The sequence below is a fragment of the Canis lupus genome, chromosome 24, assembly GCF_011100685.1.
Source record: "Canis lupus familiaris isolate Mischka breed German Shepherd chromosome 24, alternate assembly UU_Cfam_GSD_1.0, whole genome shotgun sequence".
NCBI lineage: Eukaryota > Metazoa > Chordata > Mammalia > Carnivora > Canidae > Canis > Canis lupus.
The window spans coordinates 36,189,947-36,214,025 of NC_049245.1; the positions used below are offsets into that span (position 1 = coordinate 36,189,947).

The 24,079-nt window shown below is 50.4% G+C and overlaps 1 protein-coding gene and 1 long non-coding RNA gene across 2 annotated transcripts in view; both read right to left on the reverse strand.

Moving 5' to 3' along the window:
• PREX1 (phosphatidylinositol-3,4,5-trisphosphate dependent Rac exchange factor 1) overlaps window positions 1-15,561 on the reverse strand; it is a 179,402-nt gene extending 163,841 nt beyond the window's left edge. Inside the window, 3 exon segments of the mRNA XM_038572997.1 lie at window positions 13,229-13,358; window positions 13,360-13,465; window positions 15,513-15,561. Coding sequence (XP_038428925.1) covers window positions 13,229-13,358; window positions 13,360-13,465; window positions 15,513-15,561 — 285 coding nt within the window.
• A 420-nt stretch (window positions 15,562-15,981) lies between these two features.
• Window positions 15,982-23,635, reverse strand: LOC119865559. The gene is made up of 3 exons (XR_005377400.1): window positions 23,502-23,635; window positions 17,214-17,351; window positions 15,982-16,220 (listed from the first exon to the last, which is right to left on the reverse strand). It is a non-coding gene; the product is annotated as an uncharacterized LOC119865559 (long non-coding RNA).
• Window positions 23,636-24,079: the final 444 nt, after the last annotated feature.

The following is a 24,079-nucleotide window of genomic DNA, read 5'->3' on the forward strand; positions in this document are numbered from 1 at the left end:
TAAATAAAATAAACCAGCAGGGCAAGCATAAAGATAATGGCAACCACCATTTGGTTTCAATTTCAGGGACATTAGGGAAGAGTAGGGAGTGTGGCAAAGTGAAGATTACACTCCCTGTCTGAAGGGAACAGCTGCCATTCAGCTCCAGCCAAGCCCTCCCTATAGGAATATTAACTTGGTGTGGATAGATTTTTCTGATTAAAAAGCCAGAAATACAGATTCTTGTATGAAATATCTTATTTTTTTTCAATGTTGGCATCTAACAAAAATCTTTCAAACACTGTCCAGGCCTAACAAAATTGACTTACGGGTCTGATGCGGCATGAGGATCTCCAGCTGCAAACCCAAGGTTCTATGGACCCATGGACCATGAATGAGATTAAGCAGCTCTGCTCTCATCACATCTGTGTCCTCAACAGCTAGCACAGGACCTTGGGCCCACAGCAAGGACCTCCCCACCCCAATATACACACACACACATACACACACATCCCCACTTATGGTAACTAAGGTCAGAGTCTGAGAGTGATCCCATGGAATCCTGTGGGCACGCAGGAGCCCTCGACTCATCTGAACACAACTTAAGCCTCCGCTATCCTCCAAGGTGTCTTAGCTGTTGGACAAAAGCAGAAGAATCATAGGACAGGAGCCAGGAAACCTGCATTCAAATTCCATCTCAGCCACAAGCTCACCTGGTGAACCTGGGCCAAGTCAGGCTCAGAACAGCTCTGGGTCTCAGTTTCTCCTTCTGGAAAATGAGACGAATGAGTGAGATGATGTCTTGGTCTCTTCCAGCTCTTACAGTCTGATTCTAGAACTCTAGCTGCCAGTGACTTCTTTGGGTTAGCAAAAACCAAAAGGTTTGAACCAAGGCTTCTTCAGCCCTCAGTTACTGAATGGATGAGAGAACTGGCAGCTTGAACAAAGACGATGCACATGGTCTGCCACTTTGAAAAACTGGAAACCATGTAAGCTCTCAATCTAAGATGAATGTTTAAGTAATAATAATAATAGAAGCACCTGAGTGGCACAGTCAGTTAAGTGTCTGACTCTCGGTTTTGGCTCAGGTCGTGATCTCAAGGTCATGAAATCGAGCTCCGCGTCAGGCTTCCACGCTCACCATGGAGTCTGCTTGGTATTCTCTCTCCCTCTCTCTGTCCCTCCTACTCATGCTCGCTCTCTCTCCTAAATAAATAAATATTTTTTAAAAAATAAAATAATAATAACTGCATTCACGTAATATTTCATGTTATATCAGTAGAATGACTAGAGTCTAGCTAATACACATGAAGCACCTACCTACCAGGTGCCGGGCAGTGTTATGCAAGCTTTACAGATGTTACCTCGTCTCATTCACCCGCTGACCAAGGAGGTGGCACTATTTCAGGAGAGAGGACACTGAGGCATGCACGGGTGAAGCAGATGGCCCTCGATGACACTGCCACTAAGCAGCCAGGATCCAATCTAGGCAGCGGGGAGCCCATGTTTCATTACAAAGTCCCCACATTTCGTTACAAAGCCATCAAAGACTCGGTAATGAAGATGTGTTGGTGCAAACTTGGGAGGAATCCCCCAGAAGGGCCCAGAGAAGAAAGACACCGTATGTGCAGTGGGGTTGCTCCCAGGCTAAAACAAATGCAAAGAATAAGGAGGAAATGTAACAAAAGGTGACACTGACTGTCTGGAAGGGTACTTATTTCCCAATGTGAGTGTGAGGGCAGCAAAGATGGCCAACACACGGCGAGCGTCCCTGGGAGCCAGCACCATGCCTGGTGAATCCTTTCTCCTCAGCAGCCAGGGGAGCGCAGCTTTGCCTGCCTGGATGGCGGTACCCCCGGCATCCACAGCAGGCCCAGATGCCCAACAGGTGCTCGATGAAATGTGTAGGAAGATACAAGCCTATCAGGTAGGAACAGCAATGTCCCCATTTTACTGCTAAGTAAACTGAGGCCCAAAAGTCAGCCACCCAAGATCACAGAGCTGGGAAGTGGTGGCCAAGGACAAGCATTGGCAGAGCGCCATGTTAGCAAAGAGTTTCTACTTAGCCACACAAGGGGTCAAAGTCACCAAAGGGACATGGTCTAGGTAGGACTAAACCCTGGAATGGGAATGGCAGGGGAGGGGGACCAGGTATAAAGGGCATTTTGGGGGAAATGGGTGAAATCTGAATATAGATGACAGATTGTATAAGTTACTATTGATGTTAACTTCCCTGATTTTGTTCACTATATTGTGGTTACATTAAGAGATTGTCTGTGTTTGTTCTTTTTTTTAAAGATTTTATTTATTTATTCATGAGAGACACAGATAGAGAGAGGCAGAAACACAAGCAGAGGGAGAAGCAGGCTCCATGCAGGAAGCCCAATGCAGGACTCGATCCCAGGACACCAGGATCATGACCTGAGCTGAAGGCAGGCGCTCAACCCACTGAGCCATCCAGGAGCCCCGAAAGTCTGTATTCTTTTTTTTTTTTTTTAAGATTTTATTTATTTATTCATGAGAGACAGAGAGGCAGAGACATAGGCAGAGGAAGAAGCAGGCTCCCCACAGGAAGCCCGACACGGAACTAGATCCCGGCTCTCCAGGATCATGCCCTGGGCCGAAGGAAGGCACCAAACCACTGAGCCACCCGGGGATCCCTGAATGTCTGTGTTCTTAAGAGATACATGCTGCATCACTTAGGGGCATCACGTCTGCAATTATTCTCAAATGGATCAAAGTCATAATAATTACAATCACGTACGTGTGTGCACGCACACATAGGCATCTATGCGGGGCAGGGGGAGACAGGTGGGAGGGGGAAAGAATGGGGAGAATTAAAAGCAAATGTAGCCAACAGCTAATGATTTGGTGAGTCTGTCAAAACAAAAAGTTACCCAGAAATTAACTTTAAAAAAAAATGTGTGAAAGTGCCCATAAATACAGCACACCAGGGTTTTGTGTCTGGTCCTCTGCACGTATGTAGAAATACATAATACATATCACCAGGTATACATACACACAAAATATTTTACCATACGTGGCTCCATAAAAGAGCGCTTGTAGCTGAATGGGCACGAGGGAATGTGCTTTTGACACATACCCCGCCACTGTATTTATTACCTTTGTGATCAAGGGGAAATAAATCTCCAAAACCACCCAGCAGCAGTCTGGCCAGCCGTCAGCTGGTGGCTGGGACCACACAGAGCTCCCTCTGCCCTCCTGGTGTGGTGAGGGCAGAAGGCCAAGGACACCAGTCTGCAGTCACTCCCCACCCTGGGGTCCACGCTCCCCAAAGTCAAGGCCACTCATTGAGAAAGTAGCAGGAACTAGACTGTGCCTCATTCATCCCCTTTCCACTCATGCACTCCCTTGCCTGAAGCAAACACAGGTGGGGATTTATCCCCAGGCACAGTGGACAGGGGCCCTCAGCCCACACCCACCTTTGGTCATGTTAGGGAACATCAGACTGTCTTATTCCCAGGTCCCCAAAAGTCTGCATAAAAGTAGTTAGCAGTTATATAAACCTAGACAATTATGTCCTCTTATAGAAGAAAACATACACATGTATCCAGAGGAAGAGAAAATCTTTTCATTCAACAAATATTTAATGAGCACCTACTATGTGCCAGGCATTGTTCTTGGTGCCTGACAAAATGATTGGGACAGACAGAAGTGCTCTGTCCTCTTGGAGCTGACACTGGGGTGAGTGAGACAAACAATAAACAGTAAGTCAGCCAACCACCTAGTGTGTCAGGTGCTGGAGAACAATCTTGCAGGGAAGGGGAAGGAGATAGGAAGCGGTGAGGTGAGGCTTGACATCAAAGGACTTCCTGGGGAACAGGCCACAGTGAGCCACGGGGATACCAGGATACCGGGGAAGAGCACTGCAGATGGAACCAGGGAGAAGACCACAAGGCAGGAGAAAGGGCACGTGGGGCTGGTGGGGAGGCCGTGGGAGCAAAAGGAGATCCTGGAATTAGGATAGCGGCGATAATTGCACAAACTTTGCGAATTATACTCAAAACCACTGAATCACACACTTTGAAAGGGTGAGGTTTATGGTGCATGAATCATACCTCAATTAAGGGGAAAAAAAAAAACTCTATGAGAAAGAAGAAGAGAGACTAACAGAAGAGTAGACCACGGGACAGATGGTGCAGACTTTCGGGGCGTCCTGAGGATGTCGCTCCTACTCTGAGGGCTCGGAGCAGCGGCGCTCACTGGGCCCCTCCGGCTGTACGGGGAGGAGACTGGGGCAGGCCCGGTAGGGCAGGGCAGGCAACAGTCCTGGCCACTTCTCGGTCATGTGTCCTGGGGCAAGCCACTTCACCCTCAGTGCCTCAGTCTTCCTCACCTGTGAAGTGGATTTGAAAACTATGTTCTCCTCCCCAACCACGGGTCAGAGATGAAAACTGATATCACGCAGGAAGGTGTTGTCAAGGTGGCTAGGAGTCGGTAGAGGCAATGGCACTGCCAAACAGTTTTTAATCATGTAAATTAGTTTCCTCAACAGAAAACAGGGGGTGCCTTCCCCTCTCACAGGAAGCAGAGACCTATCATATATCAACAGTCCTCTCACCAGCGGCCACCCGCACAGCCTGTTTACACCCTGGCCATAAACAGGGACCCAAACTCCTCTTCGGGTGTGGTCAGCTCAGACACAGCACTCACATGGAGGCTGAGGCCCAGACAGGGGATGGAAATAGCCCTGGATCACATGGTAGCCTTCCCAGAAGGTCCGGGGATCTGCCTGGGGAGAGGAAGGTATGGTTCTCCCTTCTTCCTTCCTGGATGAGTGGTCACGCCAGAGGCAGGAGGTGGCTGCTAAGATCTTGGGAGGAGCTCCATGCAGCATGATTTTCAGATCATCAGTTAGACCATGCCACACCCCTGCTGAAAACCCTCCAGGGGCTCCTCACCCCACTAAGAATAAAATATAAAACGCTAGGCACCTGGGTGTCTCAGTGGTTGAGTGTCTGTCTTTGGGTCAGGGCATGATCCTGGGGTCCTGGGATCGAGTCCCACATTAGGCTCCCTACAAGGAACCTGCTTCTCCCTCTGCCTATGTCTCTGCCTCTCTCTGTGTGTCTCTCATGAATAAATAAAATCTTAAAAAAAAAAAAAAAACCAAAGTGCTCACCATGCATGCGTCCCATACCACATCAACTTCATCTCCCCAACTCCGCTATCCTGGCCTCCTGCCATTCCTCAAACAAGCCAAGCATGGTCCTGCCTCAGGGCCTTTGCACATGCTACCCCCGCCACCTGGAACACACTCCTCTCGACTTTCTCTACAGCTGGCTCCTTCTCAACCCCAGGACTCAGCTCAGATGTCACCTCTTCAAACAGGCCTTCCTTGACCACCCATCTCAAGTAGGTGCCACCATCCCCATCACCAACATATCCTCATTTTATTTCCTTCTTGGTGCATGCACTCCCCAGCTGAGTAGACTTAAACAAGTCACTCAGTATCACTGGGCCTTAGTTGCCCCATCTGCAAAATCGACATAAGGACTGTTGCAAAGGTTCAAAGAGATAATCCATACAAAGCACTTAGCTCAGCACGTAGTAGGGCCTCAGTGAATGTTATCTTACATCTTGTTGCCACCTTCTCAAGTGATCTCTCTTTGTATTGTCTGAAGATTCCGCAAGGGTAGAGACCTTGTCCATCTCGTTCTGACCATGCGCCAGGACCCGGCCCAGTGTCCATTTGTTGAATGAATAAGTGAATCCATGAATGAAAGCGCCGACTGCCCATAGCCCAGCCTGGCCCTGGCCTTGCTACTGCAAGGAGCGAGCAGCTCCTTACAGGAGCCAGCCACTACCCGCCTGCAAGGGGGAAAATACAAGACCCCAGATCCTGGTGGCTCATGGCCACCTGCTTCCACCAGACTTTGGTGGCCCTCGGCCCGCCAGCCTGAAATAGCCTTGCCTCGGCTGGCCCAGACACAAGGGATCGTCTGTCAGTTCCACCCTGGGGAAGGAACCAGGCGGGTAAACACAGATTGAGTATCTGACCACAAGACAAAAGAGGGGCAAGCAGATTCCCCTCCTGGTCCTCATGGAGCCAAGAAAATAAAAATAAACTTAAAAATCTACACAGGGCTAAGAGGCTGGAAGACTTCCCTTCTTCCTCAGGGCTTCCTCTCAGATAACAGGAGAGCCTGCGGCAGGTACTGGGGTGGCCCTGACCTTGGCTCAGCGCTCCGCTCGGCAGCCTCTTCCCATGGACGACTGCACCTGCTCCTCGCGGCAATCCGGTCAGGGGCCCCATCACCTCCATTCCGCAGACGGGGAGACCAGAGCTCTGGGAGGCAAAAGGGCTTACCCAAGGTCACACAGGGGCAGAGCTGGGATTCGAACCCAGGCCGCTTGGATTCTAGAATCCGTGCTCCCAACCATGAACCTGAGACATCCTGCTGCACGAAGCGCAACCATATCCTGCCACTCAGGTAAGCACATACACACAGCGATTCCTTATGTTTCTGCACATGCACATACATGCCCTGAAACGGTCTGAAAGCAGAGCCAGTGGTCAAAGGAGGTTTAGCCCAGTGGTTCGCAGCCAGGGGTTATTCTATCCCGAGGGACATGCGGCAATATCTGGAGACATTTTTTGACTATCAGAATTGAGGGAGGGGGTGCTAAGGTATCTAGTGGGTAGAGACCAAGGCTACTGTTAAACATCCCGCAATGCACAGGACAGCCCCCTACACCAGAGAGTGATCCCACCCCAATACTTCAGGAGTGCCATGGGTTGAAATATGGAAGGATTAGCCCCAGCCCAGCAGCTAGGGCTGAAATGTCCCCTGTGGAACCTCTTTGAGAGGTACCTTTGCGCCAGGCTAACACACAAACCCTGAGAGTGCCTCTCCCAGAACTCTGAGGATGGAACCCTGACTGGCCGCAGGGCCACCACCCTTGACCAGAGCTTATGTTCCTCTAGGGACCAGAACTTCTGCAGGGGGTCCCTCTAGGGTCTCACCTGCAAAACAAGGAGACTCAGAGCCCCCCTTCCCCGCCAGCTTGCTCTCAAGTCCTGTGTCCCCAGAACTCTGGGGCAAGAACCAGCTCTGGCCCCACCCTGTGCCCAGGGAACAAGGCACACTGGTTTGAGGACCAGGCCACCCTGATTACCCGCCTCCTGCCGGGATTCTAGCCAGAGAGCTGGCGGCTGTTGGAAAAAAAGAAATCACAAAAATCGGACACGCTAAGTTCTTCTACAGCCAGGCATGACTCGCTTCAGATACAACTCTTGCAAAAGCAAGGAGTAGGGGGGTTGGGGGTGGGGGCTCTGTGAAGCAAAGAGGATGTGGGTTTCTAGATCCGAGGGAGTGGCCCAAGCTTGACAGGTCTTCTCATCAGGGGCCTTTGATAAAGAGGGACACCCTCTGAGAAAGGGATGCCCTGAAGTCTCCAAAGGCCTGGGACACCAACTCCATCCATCTCTTTTTTAAGCAACAGATAAATGGTTACGAAGGAAAACACCCAATAATAGTGAATGGGCGTCCGGGATGCTCATGTGAAGAACACGCTCATTCAAATGCATAGGATGTTGCACCTCAGTTGGGTCATCCTTCCCCGCAGGACAAGGGCCACATTTGCCCTGTTGACAGCTGCATTCTCCTGGCCTAGAATGCTGTTTAGATTCAACAGCAGGTGCTCCCAAGCTACCTGCACACTGAGAAAGGCAATCTAATTTCTTTTCGGATTTCCCTATGCATAGCTCTGTGTCTCCTGCACAAAAGATGCCCCCCACCCCAACTCGTGCTGACACTGAGGTTTTTATCATCAAAAGATTTTCCCTGACTTCCTAATGATGTCTGGCCCAATACAAAGTGGTCTGGCCCAGGCGCTCCAGAATCCTAAAGCTCTGATAATTTGAACCTTTGGGCTTAATTCTTGTCCACGTGGGCAGCCAGAGGTCGCACAAAGGCAGTAAACTCTGGTCATGAGCACAGCATCATCTTGGGCAGTTCAGAAGAGCAGTAAAGATTGTGGGCTATGCAGCCATACTATCTGGGTTTCAATCCCAGCTCTTTTAGGCTGTGTGACCTTGCAAAACTGACTTGGCCTCTCTGTGCCTTGGTTTCATTTGTAAAATGGGAAGCAGGATACCTAGCACTTTTGAGCTGATACACCGAGAATGCTTTACACAGGGCTTGCAAACATTTAGTACTTTCTAAGTGTTAGCAAATTATTATTTAACACTGCTGTTACATTACGCTAATAATCATGTTGAAATACAGTTCTTTCTGTCAGAGTTTTGTAACATATATTCACATACGTACGTATAATTTTACATGAAAACAATATTACAAGTGAGGTTTCTGAGTACATTTTTTCCTTTATTATCTTCCTGCTTGCCTTTCTCCACAAGATATACATTCTTGTGTCCTTTTCCATAAGCTGCTATAATGTCATACATATGATGGACATGTGTATGTTATGATCACTGCTTATTTTTCCAAAGCAGAATTGTATTATATACACTTCTCAGCATCCTACCTTTTGCAACACACTGTCGTGAAAAAATCCCCAAAGTCACTTGGTAGGTCATTCTGTTTCAGAAACTGCAGAATTGGGGATCCCTGGGTGGCTCAGCGATTTAGCGCCTGCCTATGGCCCAGGGTGTGATCCTGGAGTCCTGGGATCGAGTCCCACATCGGGCTCCCTGCTTGGAGCCTGTTTGTGTCTCTGCCTCTCTCTCTCTCTCTCTCTCTCTCTCTCTATGTGTGTCTCTCATGAATAAATAAAATCTAAAAGAAAGAAAGAAATAAAGAAACTGCAGAATTTAAAATGCACCCCCCCCCCAACCTCTGGCATTTCTCTCTAGAAGTGAGACTAAGAGCAAAGACTCTTAAAAGGAAAAAAAAAAAAAAACAGTGACAACACAAAACCACAGTTTCTTGTTTTGGCAAGCAGAGCTCCAATGAGAAGAGAAGCTCTGGTCTCCTAACCCCAAAAAAGCAGAACCACAGAAAGCATTCTGGGAGCTTTCTGCCGACACCCCCTGATCCTCAGGGACCCTGGTCCAGCCGATCGAGCAGACCTTGTGGGGACCTGGGAGTGACAGAGGTCTCTGCCCCCGGCCAAGGGGAGCCCTTTGGGGGCCTGCTGACCAACCCTCATCCAGGGGTCACTCTATCATCCACCCAGGCTCCCCTGTCTTCTCACCACTGCCTGGCTGGCACATCCATCATAGGATGCGTTAGCACCTGCCCCTGAGGTCTCCCCACTTGCAGGCAGGGATCCAAAATCAATCCAACCAAGGGGGAGGTGGGCCCAAGGTTCAATTAGCCTCCTCTATAAGTGGGGGGGTGGGGGAGAGGAGACCGTGAACCACAAACAGACAACCTCCTCTGACCCCCAATGCTGCACATCCCTGGAAAAGCCACCATAGCATAGTGAGCACAAACTGTGCCTGGAACAGTTCTAACAGCCTGAATGAGCCTCACCAACACCCCCTACGACACAGGTGCTATACTGTTCCCGTTCTACAGACGGTGCAACTGAGGCACTGAGCAGGCTGGCAACCAGAGCTCCACACTGAACTCTCACTTCATGAACAGACACTGAGCGCAGAGGAAGACCCTGGTAGCCTGCCACTTCCATCCCTTCTAGAATCCTGCCTGTTGTGCAGAAGACCGAACAGGAGCCGCAGAGGGGATAAGTAGCCAGAGGAAGCACAGGAAGAGGATCAGGGTCACCCAGACCTGGGTTCGAATCTCAGTTCTGCCACCTTGATAAACGATGGTCCAAGCCCTTTCTGAGCCAGAGACAGTCTGTGAGGTGGTGAGGACATGAGCTCTGGGGCGGGCGGCCTGGGGCCAGATCCTGGCACTGCTGTCTGCGTGAGCCAGGGCAGTCCGCTTAAACTACCTCCACCACAATTTCCTCATCTGTCAGCGGGGTGACAACACTCCCCTCCTAGGGATACTGGAAAGATCAAATAAGTTGATACACGCGAAGTGCCCAGTGCCCAGAACGGCGAGTAAGGAATCAGTGTCAGCTCTGACCCGCTAACGACTGTAACTGCTCTTATCACTGTGAACACTGCCCAAGAGCACACCGGAGCACCCAACACAGCCAGGGCTTCTCAGTGTTGAAATCCAAGGTTCTGAGTCAAAACCCAGGGCACTTTCTCCCACATTCTCTGTGGTATCCCCCGCGAAAGATCCAGTATCTCTGCAAGAGGGCTGTCCTTGCCTTCCTGTGACTCTTACATAAACACACATAAAACACAGCATCAGTCCCCCCCTTGGAGATGAGGAGGGATGAAACCAGTTCCTGAAGGCGGCAGAGGGGAAAGATGGGGAGATTCTGAAGGAACCACAGAGCCCCAGAACCGGAACAACAACAAAATAACAAACCACTGGTTCCGGAGTTTTAGACAGTCAAAAGGAAATTTACTCAGGGTCCTTGTCCTCCTTTCAGTGCTGACTCAGACCTCACTTCCTCCAGGCAGCCCTCCCTGACTACTCCTGCTCACTAAAAGCTAGACTCCTATAGCCCTAATCACCTGTATTATTTCATCATCATATAACAGAATAATTAATGATGATAACTCAAATTTATACGCCATACTACCTGCCAGGCACTGTTCTAAGTGCTTTATATACACATAACTAACTTATCCTCTTAAAAACCGTGCAAGACAAGATCTATAATCATCTCCTATTTTACAGATGAGGAAAGTGAGGCTCAGAAAGATTAAGCCACTTGCCTAAGGTCATACAGCCGAAAGACTCAACCCAAGGAGTCTAGCTCCAGAGCCCAGCCTCCTACTTGAATGTCTGTAAACATCCACTCTGCCACCATCAACTAGACTGTCCCCTCCTTGAGGGCAGGAACCTAGAGCTGGCCTTTCTGCACCTCCCACATTTCTCAGTCATTTCTACTGATAGCAGGACCTTAAAACTAGTGACACAGGAAGGCCAGGGCAGCCCTTGCAGACCCGCCTCTGCCCCATGGAATTAAAAGCTGGGAGGGATTACGGAGCATTCTTCCCTTACCAAGTATAAAGGCTCGGAGGAGAGAGTGGGAAGATAGAACAACCTGCAGGCTGCCAGCCTCGCTGCGTGGAAAGCCTTGGTAATTAGCAGTTCCTGAAGCTAAGCCCTGGGTTTTCAAAACTAAAAGGCCTTGGGTTGTTTAGGGGGCATTTCTGATGGAGCAAAACAAGAAAGGCCTCCTGTGGCTCACAAACAAGGTATGGCTGGTCAGGTTACACAATCAGTCTGTTTCTGGCACCAGCTTGGGGACACCCAAAAGGACAAGGCAGAAAAGAAGCCTGGATTCTCCTCCCCTTGGTTTACAGGAGGAGAAACTGAGGCCAGGGCAAGTAGTGTGACTGGTCCAAGAACCAGCTCATCTCGGACCTGACGGGTCAATCACAACAAAAAGTGATAAACTCAATAATATGGAAGTAGGGGAATCTTCTTTTCTCCCCCGCTTCTTTAATAATAAGAATGGTTGATTCCAATCAATTTCCATTATTCCAGCAACCTTCGACTCTTCGAGTGGACAATTTAAAACCACAGTTAACTCCACCACAATCTGTCTCTGTTCTGAAACGCACCACATTAGGTGTGGGCGTGGGAGGAGAGGTGTATTTTCTTACCCATTAATATAAAAATTGGTTTGTCTTCTGAGGAACAGGGAGTGGTTCAGAAGGAGAAGTAAGGAGTTCCCTAGAATTTGACATTGCTCAGAGATATCAGAGCTGTCTACATCTTTGTATCTGAAACTGCCAGCTTCAAACTGAACAGATTCCTTTTCTTTTCGGGGTTTTTTGTTTTGTTTTGTTTTTTTTTTTTTTTGTAGTTGTTGTCTTTTGTTTTTTTAACTATGAGCGCGGCAGAGATGGGAAAGAAATGCCAACCCTGCCTTATTCTCACAGACCTTTCTAGAAGGGTCCTTTAGCCAAATGGTTTTCAATGCCCCCACGCAACTCCCCAGCCTCCCACACACACACACACACACACACACACACCTCTTTTCAGAGAGAAGGGCTCTCTCCTCTCTGAGATGCAAGCAGGACCTCGCACAGCCTCCTCTGTACCTCTAAGCCAATGGGGACCCCAGAGGATGCCAGCGGTTCCCTCTGTCTCCCAGGAACTGGGAGCTGCAGAGCCTGGCTCTGGGGTCTCCAAAGGAACCACCACCGCCCCCACCAGCTCTTCCTGAACCGGATTAAAAGACTTCCTAGAGCCGAGAAGGGAGTAAATGAGGTCCCAGCAGGAGGCACGGAGATTAAAGCCCTCAGAGTCTCCTAACTTCCAGCGAGGCTTGGCTGCAGGCCCACCCCCTCCGCCCCTGGCCACTTTTCTCACTTCCTAGGAGAGTGGGGAAGTGGCCCCTTCCTCCCTCTCACAGGGAGAATTTTTAAAAAGGAAAAAAAGAAGAAAAAAAAAAGAAAGAAAACACACACGCACGGCACAGGAGTTTAGAGCACCGGCAGGGGCTGCCCTGGTTCAAAGAGCCGGTATCCCCAATTCACCAGCTGCGTGATTCCGGGCCAGTTACTCAATCTCCCTGGCGCTAAACTCTCTCATCTAAAAAAAATGGGGTAAATACCCGTGTTTACCCCATTCATGGGTGTTCATGGGCGCTTGGAGGGCTGGAGGCGCCCGCACGGGCAGCGCTCGACTGCGACTTCGCAGGGTGACGCCTTGGTCTTGGCGCTCAGGGCTGGGGGCGGAACCTGGGCCGCCAAGTCGTGAGTTCGAAACCCGCTCTCCCCGAGCTGCCCCGAAACACGGCGTCCCGGGGAAGGGACGCGGGCCCTACCCGGGGTTCGCTGGAGGTCCGGGCGCTCCGGGCCCCGGGGGGTCGAGACTGGCCTGGGGGGGGCGCTCCGGGTGCCCGCGGGCCGGCCGGGAGGAGCAGCCGGCGGCGCCCAGGTGCCGAGGAGACCCCGGGGAGCCCGAGCTGCCGCCGCCTGGGTCCCGGAGCCCCGGCCTCAAGGAGGCAACTAATTTTAAAACTATTCGAAAGGCGGGGAGGGGGGAGAAAAAGACAAAAGGGCAGCGCGCGGCGGGGCGCGGGAGTGCGGGAGACCCCTCGGCGCGGCGGGCGGGAGGCGACGGCCCGGCGCGCGGCAGCGGGGTCGCGCCCCCCGGGACCCCCGCGACCCCCGGGCCCCCCGCGGCCCCCCGCGACCCCCCGCGACCCTCGGCCCCCCCCGCGCCCCGCGCCCCGCCGAGACCGCGCCGCAGGCAGTGCTGGCCCCGCCGACACTCACCGACTGCAGGAAGCGCAAGGTGCCCACGTAGTCCCGCTCGGTGCCCAGGATCTCGTTGAGGACGCACAGGCGGAGGCGCAGCTGGCGCTCCGAGTCCCGGGCGGCCGCGCAGGGGCCGGAGCCGGCGCAGCGGCGACGGGCCCCGGGGGTCGGCGAGGGCGGCGTCCGCAGCGCCGTGGCCGCCGGGGTCGGCCGCCGCCGGGGGCCTCCATCCTGGCGCGGCCGCGCCGCCCGCTCCTTCCCGCGCGAAGGTCGCGCCGAGCGGCGTAGCTCAGGCGTCCCGGAGCCCCATCCCGGACGGGGCGCGCCGGCGGGCCGGGCTCAGCGGCGGGCCCGGCGCCTGGCGCGGCGGGCGGGAGGCACTGGGGGCGGGCGGCCCGCGCCGGGGGCGGAGGCAGCGCGCGGAGGCCGGCCCAGGGCGGGAGGGGGCGGAGGGGCGGCCCTCGGGGCTCCCAGACGCGGGCCCCGCCGCCGCCGCCGCCGCCGCCGCGCCGCCGCCCCCCGCCGCCCAGGGAGCGTCTGCCAAGTGCCACGCCGCGCTCCGGCCGCACAGGCGCTCCGCGCGCTCCCGGGCCCCTGAGCCGCGCGCGGCGCTCGGCGGCTACGTCGGAAGCTCGGAGCGGCCGCAGCCCGGGAGGGGGCGCCCGGGATGGAGCCCTCCGGCGGGGCCGCCGCGCACGCCCGGGACCCCGAGGCGCCGCGCACGCCGCCGCCCGCGCGCCCACCCCGCGCCCCGACGCCTGGCCCCCTCCCCGCCGCGGGCTGCGCCGCCCCCGCCCCCCGCGCGCCCACCCCGCGCCGCCCGCGCTCGCAGGTCCCGCCGCCGCCGCCCCCCCCCGCCCCGGCCAGACCCTGGGCCACGACCTTGGGAAGGGAGGCGCGCGTCTCTCTGTCCTTCCCTCGCTCGCCCCTTCCTTCCCTTCTTTCGGAACTTCTTTGCCCCCAGGAGACGACCCTGCCTCTTCCACCTTTCCCGGAGGAAACTATTATCTGCTCTCGAGTTCCTTATCGAATAGCAGCTGCTCCCCCACCCCCCCCCCCCCCCCCACCCCGGGATAAGGCCTTGGGAAACCGGCCGCTAGTCCGGGCTGCTCCGTGTGACCTTGATCCGCAGCGGAACCGCTGGACAAATGCCCCCACCTGCCTCCCAGGAAGGTGTGCAGAGGTGCTGAGCTCTGGGGCCCAGAGTAAGCGGCTCAGGTGCGAATCCCATCTCCCTCACTTGCTAGTGGGTGACCTTGGGCTTGTGTCCTTGCCTCAAGAGCCTTGGTGTTCTCATCAACACAATGGGAATAGTATTGCTGCCTAGCTCATAGGGTCCTGCACAGGGTTGTGTGTTGGAAGAGCGCCCAGTACCTAGAAAATTCTCCGTGTTTGTCCTTTATTATTATTATTCATGTGTGAACTGCCCCTCTTGGCCTGATCCCATTTTCCAGTCTGCTCACAAAATCCCCAACCTTGCCCTGTTCACCCACCAGGGGCTGTACTGTCGCTGCAGTGGATTAGCTGATTCACATAATATGCCCCTCTAGACTGTAATCATCCTTTAGGCAGGAACACGATTGCTTATTTATCTTCTGTTCCAAACACCCAAAACTGTTCTTATCCTGGTCTCTGTAAATACTGCAAGTGCCTCAGGACACAGGGAGAGAGGGGAGTGGCTTCAGCCCTCTAGGAAATGTGTTTGGGACAGTGGGACAAGGTGGCACCTGATCTGGGTCTTGAGTGAGTGCAGTTTTTCTGGGCAGGTGGTAAAGGTGTGAGGTAGGTGAGTCTGCCAGGTGTAGGTAGTAGAGTCAGTTATGTCCAAAAGATACACAGGTCTCTGAGTAGCTCTGCTGTGTGACCTTAGAGTAGTCACAGCACCTCTCTGAGCCTCAGATGTCTCCTCTTTAACTGTCTAACAAGAAGAGAACATAGTGGGAACATGATGGCTGTCGTATGAAACTGGTTTGGGTTCATACCCCAGCTCCAAATCTAACTGGCTGGATGACCTTGGCTATAACACCTCACCTCTCTGAGCCTCAGTTCCCTCATCTGTAAAATGGGAGTCTTTGTGAGAGATTAAAAGAAAAAAAATGTACGTAAAGCAGGGTTTCTCAACCACAGGGCTATAGACATTTAGAGCCAGAGAAGTCTTAGTTGTGGAAGGCCATCCTGTGCATTACAGCCATTTCACGGGTATGCTGCACCCACCAGATGCCAGTAGCACTCTCCCCCGCCCCAGTTGTGACAACCAACAATGTCACCATGCCAAATGTCCCCTGAGAGACAGAAGCACCACCAGTTGAGAAGCGCTGATAAAAAGCTCCTGACACCGATGGCTGGCACATGGTAGATGCTCAACAAATGTTAGTCCCCTCCCAGCTGTGACGATGGGCTTCAGCTTCAGATGTCTGTCTCAGGCGCACATGCACAGATCCCATGCCTCATCCAAGAATTGGTCCACGCTGCCAAAAGGACTGTCTTCACTTGTGGGTGGAGCCCACCCCTGGCCCATCTCCAGCTCTTCTATATTCTATCTGATTCTTCTGGGAGGTTTCATCCCCACTTAAATATGATACAACTTTTAATAAATTACTTAAGCTCTCTGCACCTCCTTTCCCTCTTCTGTGAACTGTGGACAATAGCCGTACCTACGTCATAAGGTGGTTAATACATGGAAAGCGCTTGGGGAAAAAAAAAGAAAGAAAGCGCTTGGAGCAGATAGTAAGCATTCTGGAAGTGAAGGCTTTTATTTGCATTGTGTGCAGAATCCACAGATTCATTTGGCTACAAGGAGAAGAAAAATGGGCTACTGGTGGGTTCGAATGTAAGGATATCATTTATTTAACAAGAAGTCCAAAGGATATTGGTTCATCTGGCTGATTGAGGATTCGCGATGTCATCAAGGACCAAGGTACTTCACCCCTGCTATCCTCATCATAGTGACTTGCCATCCCAGCTTTGGGGCCTCAGAGTCCCAAGACGGCTATTACAACAGCAGCATCACCTGCCAACACAAGTCCAAGGCAGGCTTTCTCTTAGACTTTCACAGGCCAGGCTTACCCCTGGACCAAGAGCATAAATGTCACTATCAGTTTACAATAACCCTGCTTCGTCTCCTGGGACGTGGCTGCCTGAACAACGTGGGGTCCTCTTCAAGACAGAAGCGTCTGCCACAAGCACCTGCTCTGTGCTGGGTGTTGGGAGGTGCTAGGACTAAAGAACTGAAAAAGACCGAAGATGTTGAGGCCCTCAAGGAGCCGACATCATTCTAGCAGGGGTGGGGCAGACAATAATGAATGAAACCTAGCAAGACAACAAGTCTTGTCGTTCATTCAACGAGTGTTTGTGGAAGGCCTACTACGGCCCAGACTGGGATACAGCAGTCACACGGCAACTTAGGTACCTGCCCTCGTGATGCTTCTAGTCCAGACCAGGAGGAGAAGGAAAATAATCAAGTTAATAATCAATCAATAAACAAATGAGATCTTTTCAGCTTCTCCAGAGTGGGTCAGTGTCACCTCCAGGCCTCTGCCTCAGGTCACTGCCTACCCCAGGTCTTATGACTCAGCCAGGGAGCTCCGCACTGGTGTGATCAATGGGGACTCCCTTGGTCCAGTGCCTGGCTGCCGTCCAGCTAATGCTGGCACAGAGCGATTCACTGAACCAAACATGACCAAGCAACCACAACCCGGGAGAGATTTATTTTCCCAGCCCTGTTTTGGCCTTGACCTCTCCCTACCTTCTTCGCCATCACCTCCACCCACACCCTCCAGGATCTCCAGTGGGGAGCCGTTAGAACCAGTATGTCTCCAGGGTAGAGCCTAAAATAGGCTATAGCTGGGAAACATTCACCAAAAGAACAGAGCGAGAGAGAAAAAAAAAAAATCTTTCAGTTGAGAGTGGAGGAGGAGGGGGAGCAATGATAATGATAGGGAAATTCTCTTCTAACAATTTCAGAGTTTCTATTGCCATGTACTTCGCCAATAGTGGGAAATACCATTTCGTTTCTGCTGCATATGTATCACAGGTACAGAGAAGAAGTTAGTGCTGCCTGGAAACATCAGACAGTTCCTTATTCCCTGACGAGCCTCTCAGATTCTGCAGGCTCAGGATTTGGAGGCTGCCTTCTCAAGCTCTGCTCAAAAGAAAAAAATAACGATTAAGCAAGCAAAAACAAGGGGTGGTTTCTGTCCATCCCAAGTTGAACAAACCGATGAGAAATGAATTAAGGACTGCCCAGGACTGCAATATTTCCCAAATGCAAATGAGTTCTCAGTAAGTCAGGCCAGCTGCCCAGAAAGTCTTTTCCCCATTCTGAGCACCAAGAGCAGCTTTCTGAGAGGAAGAGAGGCATCTCCACCCTTAGCATTGGCCAGAACAGCTGGACACCGAACGCAATGCGGGACATGCCGGCCAGGGTTCACTTCTTCAGACCAAAATATTTCCTCCCATCTAGTCCTAGGTGAGCCACCCTTGACTGTCCAAGTCAAAACTTCCCCCAAAGGAAGCCTTGCTGTTAGAAGCAGATCTCTCCAGAGGATTCTGGATCAAGGTCTGATTTGAACATAATGGATATCAGATTAAGTCAGGGCTCCAGGGCTTTGCCAAATCATATTCCTGCCAGGAAGCATTGGAAACATAGCCTGGAGGAAACCAAGAAGGAAATGCTTAGAACCCTTGGTTTGAGTCCCAGCTCTGCCACTGATAGACATGCTTTCAATTTTCCCAGCCTTTGGACATTGTTGTGGCCCTAGGGACCAGCTGCCTGGGTTCAAATCCCGGCCCCACCAACTTCCTAACTGTGTAGCTTTGTGCCAGTTACTTAGTCTCTCTGGGCTTTGATGTGTCTATTTGTAAAAATAGGATCAATAAGAGTTCCTACCTCAAAGGGTTATATGGATTAAAATACTTCATAGATCCAAAGTGCTTAGAATGCTGCTGCCCAACACTCAATTCAGTGTTAGCTATTAGAACTGGGTGAGGCCGCGATGTTTGGTGGTGTGGCAGCCTTCTTGACAGCATGAGGATGGTCACTGCTAACCAATTGAAGATGACAAAATAGCAGAGGGAAAGAATCTGGATCTTTGATGTCATGGAGCCCCGGAATTAACCAACTATCGATCTGCTTTCCTTCTGGACTTATTATATTAAAAGATGATAAAATGTCCTTATTTAAGCCACATGAGTCATGCTTCCTTTATTTGCAACCAAAGGAATCCTGATATGCCCTCCACTTAGATGAACTGATTCCTCTACTGAAAGGAAGACCAGGGCTGCCTGGGTGGCTCAGTCGGTTGAGTGACTCTTGATTTCTGTCAGGTCCTGATCTCAGGGTCATGGGATCGAGCATGGTGCTTAGGTTTCTCTCCCTGTGCCCCTCACCCCATTCATGCATGTTTGTTCTCGCCTTCTAAAATAAATAAATAAATAAATGGGGGGGGGGGACGCCTGGGTGGCTCAGTGGTTGAGCGTCTGCCTTTGGCTCAGGGCATGATCCTGGAGTCCTGGGATCGAGTCCTGCATCGGGCTCCCTGCATGAAGCCTGCTTCTCCTCTCTCTGCCTGTGTCTCTGCCTTTCTCTCTCATGAATAAATAAATAAAATCTTAAAAAAAAAAAAAAAAAAGGAAGGAAGACCAAACACCCAGTTTCCATGGGACAATCCCATCTTGTGCCTGTTGTCCCAAAATAATTATTAGTAACGTCCCGCTTTGGATGATTATGATCACCCTATCTTTGAAGTACGTGTTGTGCTCTTTCCAGTTCTCTCTTAAAATGCAGATGCCCCAGCAGGGTCCTGCTCTCTACCACAGTGTTTTCCAAGTACAGCAAAGACCTAAGGATTCTAACACGAAGGCTGGAGTAGGGGTAAAATTTAAGGGAAAAAAAGGTTCAGGGGATGTCTGACTGGCCTAGTCAGTAGATCATGCAACTCTTGATCTTTGGCTTGTGATTTCAAGCCCCATACTGGGTGTCTCAGTTAAAAATAAAATATTTAGGGTACCTGGGTAGCTCAGTGAGTTAAGCTCCCAACTCTTGATTTCAGCTCAGGTCTTGATTTCAGGGTCATGCTTTCAAGCCCCCCATTGGGCTCCATGCCCAGCGTGGACCCTATTTTTAAAAATTATAAAATAATTTTAAAAATAAAATCTTTTTTAAATTTTTCAGAAAAAAAGTCAGTGCATAAAAGGTAAATTATACAACTTCGTCAAGACCCGAGATTGACCTGGTTGGTGTATCTTGAAATTCTGTAGCCAGGGATGCCAGATGGTTTCAACAGACATACTGGACACACATTTATATGTCTGGGGTTTTTTTTTTTTCCTTTTTCAGTTTATTTCCTGGCCTGAAAGCTCAAAAATAGGGCTGCCCAGTCCGAATCCAGACACCTGGCAATCCCAGTGGCAACTTTTATGGAAAGCTGACGGTTTCCGCTTTAGCCAGCAGAAACACAAACAGCCACACCCTCTCCAAATGCCATTTATGCTGCAGCCTGCCTTCCAAATTTCCTGGGCAAATTCCATTCCTGGAGTCTTGCTGAAAGGAGGGAAGTTCCAATGCCAACTGTTACCATTTCACACCGTGTCCCAGGCACTAGTCAGATTTGGCAGCAAATTCTCACAAGTGCGCTTCATAATTATTACTACATTATCATCCCATTTTATCGATGAGAAACTCGAGGCTCAGAAAGAAACCCAATCAAGGTCACTGTATTGGTTGAGATGGAGACAGCCACTGTGATGAGACCCTAATAGTAATAAATTTTTCTAAATAGAGCTTATTTCTCTCTCATATGATAATCCAGGCATAAAGAACCCAAAGCCGGTATGGAGACCTCATGGCTCCTTCCAACTTGGGACTCCACTATCCCTGACATGAGGTGTTCACTGAGTGCTCCACGATGGTTTTTCTGGCACCACATCTCAACCAGCAGAAAGAGAAAGAGGGACGGTGAAGGGAATGCTTGGTCCTTTTAAGACCGTAAACTGGAAGTTTCACACATCACTGGCACTTCCATCCGATTGGCCAGAGCTTGGCCTTTCAGGTGTGTCTGACCCTAAATCCTCAACAAGCCATCTCTCAGGTGATTCCCTCAGGACTGTGAGAATCTCATTTCCATTGACACAGAATGGCACCAAGGACACCTAAATATTAATTGAATGCACGAATGAATACCTCCAGTACTCTCTTTGGTTTCCAGGTTGAGAGAAACCTCACTGTGACGCCTGGCACTGTTCCCAGGCAGTGAGAACAGTGAATGAAGCAGGCAAGGGTCCTTGCCCTCCTGGAACTGACAGCCTAGTGGCAGGAGAGGCGAGGAATAAGGACCCCAAGAAGTCAACCACAATGTCTGCCAGGTGTAAAGGCTATGGGGAAACAGAGAGAGGGGACACAGCAGGGAGTGCTGGGCCAGCACAGCCCCAGAAGGTGAGAGAAAGGAGGTGACATTTTAGCAAAGGAGTGAAAGAGGTAAGGGAGTAGGTCCCATATGTGTTCCAAGCAGAGGAGACAGCAGGTGCCAGGACTTGGAGACAGGAAGAGCCAGGAGTGGAGAAAGCAAGGGGCAGGCAATGTAGCTAGCTATAGGAGATGGGCTAAGGCTAGACTGGGAGGCTGGATGGATGAGCTGTGTAGGTAAGGTTGTGAGAATGCTGGCTTTTTCTCCATGGCAGGTTCTGAGCAGAGGAGACATAGGATCTAACAGGATCCCCCTGATTGCTCTATGGGAGGAGACAGCAAGGGGGGAAGATCAGAAGCAGTGAGACCTGTGAGGAGGATACTGCACCAGTCCAAGCAGGAGACGTGGATGGTTTGCACCAGGTTGAAACTAGGAGAGAGAGGGATAATTGGTCTGTTCTGGTTATATCCTGCAGGATTTGTTGAAGTGCTGGGAGTGACAGAGTTAAACACGACTCCAAGGTTTTTGGCCTTGGATGGGGTTGGAATTGACCAGCATGGGGAAGACTGTGGGAGGAGCAGGTTTGGGGGAGAAGGTGGAGAAGTTGGCTTTGGCAGTGTTAAATACCAAAGCCAGTAGCCAAGTGTTGAGTGGGCAGTCAGATTCACAAGCCCAGGGTTCAGGGGGAGGCCAGCCTGGAGATAAGAATGCAGACATGGTCAGGACATAATGATAATTAAAGCCACGGGATTGGGCAAGATCATCCAGGGAGGGCATGCGGTGGGAGAGAAGAGACAAGGATGGAAGACCGGGCCACATTGACGTTCAGAGCGAGGGCAGCCAGCAAGTGGACACCAGAGCAGAACTGGAGAGAGTCCAGTGTCCCTGGCTTCCTTAAGAAGACCAGACACATGATGGAATCTCCCATGACCTCGTTTCCTGTCTCAGTTCAGTCATTTCCTTCATGGCTCCAAACCTCAGTTTCCCCATCTCTTAAGTGGGGACGTTAAGAATCCTGCTCTGTGGGCTCTCCAAGGGAATGCAAGGACGCCATGAGACTTTACGGACCCCAAAATGCTTGAAAACATGAAGAGCCCTGCACAAATGAAAGGGATTTCTTCATCTACTGCCCAATTTAAGATACTCAGAAACATGAAACCAAAGCAAAAAAAAGGAAAAAAAAAAAAAAAAAACCTTTCACCAATTCAGAGAAAACTAAAGAGAGGTGATGACAGAGAAAGAATTACATATAGCTCCACGCAACAAAATGCATGAATTTTTGAAACATCATGTTGAGCCAACAAAGCCGGATAGAAAAGAGCACATGAAGTACGACTCCATTTATCTGGTTCTCGAAAGCAAACAATGTTAAGCCGATGTTAAACCAGCTCTCAGAGGCCCACACTTGGAGGAGAAAGCTGTAAAGAAAAGAGCACAGCGCTTACCATGCAAGTCAGGGCACTGGTTTCCTCCCAGGGTTGGGGAGGAGGGGTCTGGGATCCCCATGAGCCGCACAGGGGCTTCAGGGGGCTGGCCGCATTAGATTTCTTATCCCCAGTGTTCGACTTGCATTCAATTGATGTAAGATAGATTCTTGCAGTCCTTAGTATTGTTTTTCAGTAGTTAAGTGAATGGATGATTTCACAAAGATTCACTTTATAATAATGTATTATGAGTCATTTTTATGTCTTATGCCCTTTTCTCTATGTGTTCTCTACTTCCCAGCTTAAAAATGTATTGAAAGCCTTAAAAATACAGGATGCCTGGGTGGCTCAGTGGTTGAGCCTCTACCTTTGGCTCAGGGCATCCTTGCATGGATCCTGCTTCTCCTCCCTCTGCCTGTGTCTCTGCCTCTTTCTCTGTGTCTCTCATGAATAAATAAATAAAAGAAAAGAAAAGAAAAAAGGAAGCCTTAAAAATAAATATACACACCTACATCCATACACTTTGACCAAGTTATTCTCATTCAAGGACTCTAAAGGATGAAACAATCACACACTAAGACAAACTTTGATGCACAAAGATGTTCACTGCAGTGATACTTAGCATCATATTGGAACAGACCAAAATTCTAATTGCATTAGGCTGTTTTCACAATTAGGAAATTAGTTAGCCATCTAAAAATCTGCTATCAGGAGTGCCAGGTGGCTCAATCAGAGGTTAAGCATCCAACTCTTGATCTCAGCTCAGGTCTTGATCTCAGGGTCGTGAGTTCAAGCCCATGATGGACTCCTATGTCCCTTAAAAAAAAAAAAAAAATCTGCTACCAAAGAGTGTTCAATGGAATAAGAAAATGCTCACAGCACATGGATAAATGGGTAGAAAAAGAGCAGAATATAAATTACATGCAGACTGTGATGTCAGCATTGTCAATATATATTACATAATCGTACAAAGAAGACAGGAAGGAAATATATAAAAATGAGAAGAGTAGATACATCTGGGCAGTGGAATTGTGGGTATTTGTTTTTTTCTATACACTTAGATTTCTCAAATTTTCTACAGTGGAAGCATATTACATTCATTCTTTAATATATCGCTTTCCCCCACCTCCTCTTAATTTGGACCTCAGATGCAAAAAGTAGTTAATCATGCTCCTCAGGCCATGGAACCATCAGCAGCATGTGAGTGTGGCCTCTATTCTGTTTTATTTTCCCTTACTTTTGCCTTCACCCCCCCTCCTATGTCCCTCTCCCCCACGGACACCCACTTAGATATATTTGAAGTATGTTCCTTCTATCCATCTGCCATATGTCTGTTTGGATACATGTGTATCCAAATAGACATAGTGAAAAAGATATAAAGAGATCAAGATAAAGTGTCATTTTATGATTATTTTTAAATTTCTACATAAATGGCTTAGAGCTGTGCTTCCGATGCTATCTTACCTTTTTCACTCCACATCATGTTTTGGAGATGGCTCCCTCCCTGTTGCCGTTTGTAAATATAACTCACCAATTCCAACTGCTGCTTAGTATTCACTGTGTGAGCACCTCACCGGGGTACAGACTGCTTTGCCGGTTTCCTCCTGGTCCAGGACACACTGGAGGACTACATTTCCCAGTGCCCCCTGCAGGTGGGTGGAGCCACAGAGGGGAGCTTTGGCCCAGGGATGCCTGCGGATCAAGTGTGCATCGCCTCCACCCTGGTGAAGAAATCTCTCCGTGTCCTCCCTTACCTGTTTATTTCCCTTAAACTGATTGGGATGACAACCCCAGAGTGACCTTGGAAGCCATAGGTTGAAGGTGGCAGGGCGACCCTCAGCCTGGGTCTGAGTGCCTGCATGGAGGGGAGCCAGACCACTGACCAGTGACATTCACTTCAGACTATTATATGAACAAAAAATAAAACTTCCACTGGGTCTGAGACTTCACATAGTTTAGGGTCTGTTTATTACAGCGGCTAAAATTAACCCTAACCAATAAAACCGTAGTCTGCTTATCCGTTTTTTCCTGCTAGACATGAT